Here is a 5,765-nt window from a genome sequence, read left to right as displayed (position 1 = left end):
ACTATATCTAAAATTTCTGGATTATTAAAATCAAATTGATGTTTATATTTAATACTATGTTGTGCCAATGCTGTAGTTTTGATATTTTTTATATTTTTACATTTGGTCTTATGTTGATCAATTCTTGTTTTTTATTTTTTAGATGTTTCACCTATATATAAACCATTACAATTCTGGCAATTTACTTTATAAACAACATTTAATTTATCTTTAAAGTCAACTTTGTAGTGCATTTAATTAGCTTTAATATGAGTGCTAATAGACATATGTACGTTAAATGATTTTGAAATATAGATTTATCAAAATAAATTCACAAATTACTAATTTATAATAAGATATGTATCATCACTTCTCTTGACGCATATCCAATACTCAACTATAACGGGAGAATCTAAGTTTTTTTTTTTCTGAATAACACGGCGTTTCACCATAAAAATAGCCAAATTTCCTACTATTGCTTCAACAGTAAAACTGAAACAACCGTTGGAAAGCTCATTAAATTATTTTAAGTAATAAATGCTACATAAGCTCTAAACTCATTTTAATATGGTTACAAAGATGTAGTTTCAAAAATTTTATTTTGTATCACCAAAATAAATTTACTTGCTTCAGCTTTCTAAATTTTATAAAAAGTCCTCGTTTTAGTGAGCTTTCTAACTGTGTATTCACTTTTGTAATTAACTTTCAATTTGTAATCTAATTTAAAATTAAATCCTATCCTATCCTCCATAATTGAATCACAGAGTTTTCCCGCATATCAATTTGGATTCCGCCCTAGGCACTCCACAGTTCAAAAGGCCTCAAAGTCATTGACTATGTCTCTTCAGCTCTTGAAAAGAAACAACACTGGTCGGGTGCCTTTCTGGAAAGCTTTGACCGGGTATGGCATGCCGGATTGCTTTCCAAGCTCAAGTCCATATTACTTCAAACCTTATAACTTATCTTCCACTCCTACCTCTCAAATCGCTCCTTTCGAGTACACAGTGGTCCTGAGCACTCAAACATCTATCCGGTCGAGGCAGGAGTTCCCCAAGGCAGTGTCTTGGGTCTTGTCCTATGCATCCTCTTCACTGCTGACTTTCCCATCAATCCCGACACATTCCTGGCAACATATGACGATAATACAGCTATCCTATCCTCCCATTCTGATCCTGCAACAGCCTCATCTAATTACCAAACACACCTCACCCGGAATGAGCAATGGTGCAACCAATGGTGCATAAAAGTCAATGAATCGAAATACACCCATGTGACTTTCACCCTCAGTCGCAGCTTCTGCCCATCTGTTACTTTTAATAATATTTCTCTACCCAGATCCGACACAGTGCGATATCTTAGACAAAAGAATCACCTGGAACCAATATACTTGATTGAAAAGACAAGAACCTAACTGACGATTCAGCCAACTATACCGACTGCTCAGCTCTCATCTCTCAATAGAAAACAAACTTCTAATTTATCAGAGTATGCTCAGGCCTATTTGGTCCTACGGGCTTTGTGGAACAGCTAAACTATCGAATATCAAACGAATCCAATCATTTCAATCCAAAATCCTTAGAACCATAGTTAATGCACCCTATTACGTTTCCAACCGAACACTACACCATAACCGTCATATCCCTTAGGTCCTTGACCTCATACCAATCAAATTCACAAAATTCCATAAAAATCATTTTAATCATCCTAATCCTAATCCAGTTCCATCCATCCCTGCAATCCACCTCAAAGGTTGAAACGGCAGTGGCCAAGAGACTTATTCTAAAATAAAATTGGACAATTGGAGGTCTGGCAATGGTCAGATTTTCCACTCAAGTTGGGTGTTTGCGGTTTTAGTGCACTTTCTCAGCCTCCACTGGCTCATTACCAGTGACGCGGTGAAAGGGATGCTCAACGCTGGGAGATAGAGTGGGCTCAGGGATCCTCTGGTCGACAGTGTAAATGCGACAGGTAATTATTTTATTTATTTATTTTTACATGCATATGGTTTGATTCTGTTCATTTTCTTTATCCTTCTGTTTGTATATATTTAGAGATTTTATTTATTTTTATGTATTTTTTTTTTGTTTTCATTTATTTATGTATTTTTATTCTTTTATTTTAGTATGAATTTCATCAGTTATCACTATTACTTATTTCTCAACAACTTGTGGCAGATTTTAATATATTAATCAATGAATAAAAATTTAATCAATTAATAATAAATTTAAAATTTAATGTAAAAAAAAGGATGTAGAAGGTCGGAGGTGCTGTTGATAATCCGTGCTAGCTGCTTCAATGTGCGCTGAACTCCCTTCCACTATTAACTTGCTTGCTAGTATGAGAGATTTGAACTGGATCTGTAATTGCTGGGAAAGTGTTAGTTAATCATGCCTGTGTCTTGAATGCAGAAATTCATTTTATTTATGGGTTCTGCAATGCAATGCAATGCAACGGAAATGCTAGAGCAGCGAAGAGGGAAAAAAAAATCTATGTTTCCCTATCCGACAGGTTTCAGGTCAGGCAATTTTTATGAACATTCATCGTCGTCAGAGGAATCTTGGATATTCCGTCGAGGCTCACTAGAAAACGAACACGTAACCATTTCAAAAATGGTTCTTAGCTAGCATGTACTCTTTAAGCAAATTTTATGAGTTTGTCAACGATTGTTTCAGTTTTTCTTTAGGACCAATAGTTTAGGAAATGTGGCTATTTATGGAGAAAAGTTTTAATTCAGAAAAACAAAACAAGAACTGAGATTCAGCCATTATGCTTGAGAATCGGACATGGGTTATGAGGAGTTTTTTGAAGCCCAAAAGGTGTAGAATCACCACCCAGAGTTTGTCGGATTCATACTGTTCACCGAGTAAACTGAAGAATTAGTGAATCTCAGGAACCATGGGACGATTTGGAAAATACATTTTCATATTAAGTAATAAATTTACATTATCATAAAGGAAAACAAAAAATCAAAATCTTTTTTTAATGTTACCTCCACACAAATATTGATGGTTTGTTAGGATGAGTATCTGGAATAAACTTATTTCGTTAATAAAGTTCTCTTGTTATTACTATTATACTGGGTATATCACAAAATTGTAAATTCAAAAACTGTTGAGTAAAATTATTGTAATTATATTAAATGCAAAAATTCTTTTGGTTTGAATCGTCAAATACTTACCATTCTTCTCCCCAGGCGGCTCTCATTCCCTTGACAAGGGCTTGCTTCCCACCATAAATTAAATTACGGATGTAAACTTCATTATTTAAAAATAGATAAGGTTTGTAGTCATCTTTGGAAAGGAGTCCTCTGTTTTCTAAAACTTTGGCCATGGCGTGGTATCGTCCAAGACTCCTGAGGACCAATCTAGCGTGGTCAAGGTCCTGTCCTTCGGTACGCTTGACTGTCGCAAATCCTGAGGCCTGGAAAATATTTTTACATAATAGATTTCTACAACATCAATTAGCGGCACGTGCTGTCGATAGTTACCTTCAAGTCCTCCAAGATTATAGTTGAATCAGACTGATTGTAATGAATTAATTCACACCAGAGAGGGCCTTCTGTATCTCCAAATTCCTCCATCAAATAGTCCATTTCCCTGAGGATGTTAGTGTAGACCTGTTAGAGACATAAAATTCGTTATAATTTAAAATAGTTTTGATATTAAATTTTATTATATTTTTATAATGCTAGTGAAGAACTCTCGCATTGAATTTCTTTCCAAATTTCCTTTAATTTATTGGAAATATTATGGCTTATATTTCAAAATTATGACAAACAATAATGTTAAATAAATTTATTATGCTTATTCAACAATATAATATTATAAAGTAGGTCTATTAAAAACTCACAATTGTTTAACCTGCATACTTAATAATTATCTTTAAGTATCATTTTGTGTGATAAGTAAGTATGTTTCTCCACTGGAAAATATCACTTCAGTTCTACGGTTAAGATTTTAGGAGGACTGCGAATATTCAGCGGATCTCCATAATTTGAGACATGAAAATTGTAAATCCACTGCGCCATTCGCTCAATTATCACACACTTATAAACGGACGAATTATAGTAAATACTAATTTATTTTTTCACCCGCATAGTGGCTAGTCTCAAAAATGAATTTCTAAATTAATCTCTCTAACATAAACTCTCAGTTTTAAGGTTACTGGAAAGCTTAAGGATATTTGAAATTTAGTTACAATAAATAACATCAGGAGGACTAGGAAGAGATAAAAAATAACATTCATTGCTTATACTCATTTCAGTGTGAGAGTAATTTTATGGAATTGATGAATGAATCAATGGTTGTTTTAAAGAGTTTGTCCCCCTATAACGTTTGAGAAGAAAATAATGTAATACGTGCAATTTTTTTTTTTATTGACTTGAATTATATAGAATTAAAACCCCTATAACTATAATTGAGGATTTTACAGTACATTTATTACAAAGGTTTTATGTTAGTCGTTTGTCCAGATACAGTCCTAGATAACGAATCGATTCGACAGGAATAAGTGGGATATTATTTAAAAATGCATTCTGGCAGGAAGTCGTGGGTGTACGACGGAGAGTAAATGTGATTTTGTGTGATTTATTAGAATTTATTTTAATTCTCCGGGTTTTACTCCATTCTTCAAGGGTGGTGATGTGGGATTGGAGGGTTTGGGATACAATGGAAAGGTCATTATTCACTTATAATAGACATGGGTCATCGGCATACATGGTGAGGATAGTGTTTGGATAAGTTGGGATGTCAGCAGCTAAAACTGTATAAAGGAAAGGACTAAGAATTCTGCCATGAGGTACACCTGCAGATTGAGGAAGAAAAGATGATTATGCGCTGTTGTTCTTTACTTTAAATAATGTGTCGGAGAGATAAGGATGGATAATGAGGAAGAACCTGGGGGGTACAAATTTGCGGATCTTATATAGTAGTGCTAGACACGATCAAAAGGCTTTTCTTCATCAAGACTCCCGAGCAGTACTTTCCGCGCTCCAATACAGACGAGACATCCAACCACACGATGGCTATAACTGGATAATGGAGTGGAAAGCTGTACGAACTCCAAACTGGTGATCAGGGATTATGTGGTTGGAATCTAAGATGAAGAACAGGCGTTTCAAGATAATTTTTTCAAGGATTTTGCTCCTGATAGGTAACAGAGAGATAGGAAGATGGGTGTTCTGGCGGCTTTTGAAGTCTGGTAAATTTTAAAATTAAAGAAAATATGTTGACGGAAGAAAAGAAAATTAGTACGATGCTTGATAATAGCGAAAATTTCAATAAATTCATATTATTTATACTCGAGGATCGGCCGAAACGTGGAGATTATAAAGAATATATCTATATCTATTGGCTATATCTATTGGCTGGTCTATATCTATTGGCTTACAAATTTCCACAGAAAAAACTGCATGTCTTCACTTTAGTCGAAAAAGAAATACGCCTTTCCCTCCAATACTACATCTACGAAATTTACCAATTCCTCACAAAAACCACCATAAATTTCTAGGTCTTATATTTGATCATAAATTAAGTTGGGAACCGCACATTACATCATTAAGGTCAGCCGTAACAAATAAATTAAATATACTCCGGTTTCTTAGCGGTACATCGTGGGGTTCGGATCGGTCTACCATGTTAAAACTTTATACTACATTAGTCTGTTCCAAGCTAGATTATGGTTCTTTTGTCTATGGCTCTGCACTTCGCCGAACTCTTGCCAAGCTCGATTCAGTACATCATACAGGTATCCGGCTTGCTACCGGTGCATTCAGGACCAGTCCCATT

At 34.8% G+C, this 5,765-nt stretch overlaps 3 protein-coding genes across 4 annotated transcripts in view; 2 read left to right on the top strand and 1 right to left on the bottom strand.

The window, feature by feature from the left end:
* The window catches only part of LOC112211838 (uncharacterized), a 157,986-nt gene that overhangs the window by 112,694 nt on the left and 39,527 nt on the right, over positions 1 to 5,765 (top strand). The window lies entirely within an intron of this gene.
* LOC106686165 (uncharacterized) overlaps positions 1 to 5,765 on the top strand; it is a gene marked incomplete at its 3' end in the record, with an annotated part of 82,208 nt that overhangs the window by 43,704 nt on the left and 32,739 nt on the right.
* LOC106686164 (uncharacterized) overlaps positions 1 to 5,765 on the bottom strand; it is a 36,708-nt gene that overhangs the window by 10,343 nt on the left and 20,600 nt on the right. For both annotated transcript variants that reach the window (XM_067053371.1, XM_014429329.3), the window contains 2 exons: positions 3,467 to 3,595; positions 3,158 to 3,399 (listed from right to left, as the gene is read on the bottom strand). In XM_067053371.1, coding sequence (XP_066909472.1) covers positions 3,158 to 3,399; positions 3,467 to 3,595 — 371 coding nt within the window. The remainder of the gene's footprint in view (positions 1 to 3,157; positions 3,400 to 3,466; positions 3,596 to 5,765) is intronic.

Source organism: Halyomorpha halys, unplaced genomic scaffold, assembly GCF_000696795.3.
Source record: "Halyomorpha halys isolate HHAL.00 unplaced genomic scaffold, Hhal_1.1 Scaffold786.1, whole genome shotgun sequence".
NCBI classification, from domain to species: Eukaryota; Metazoa; Arthropoda; class Insecta; order Hemiptera; family Pentatomidae; genus Halyomorpha; species Halyomorpha halys.
The sequence above is the reverse complement of the archived record's forward strand: the minus strand, read 5'-3'. Positions and strand labels throughout refer to the sequence as shown.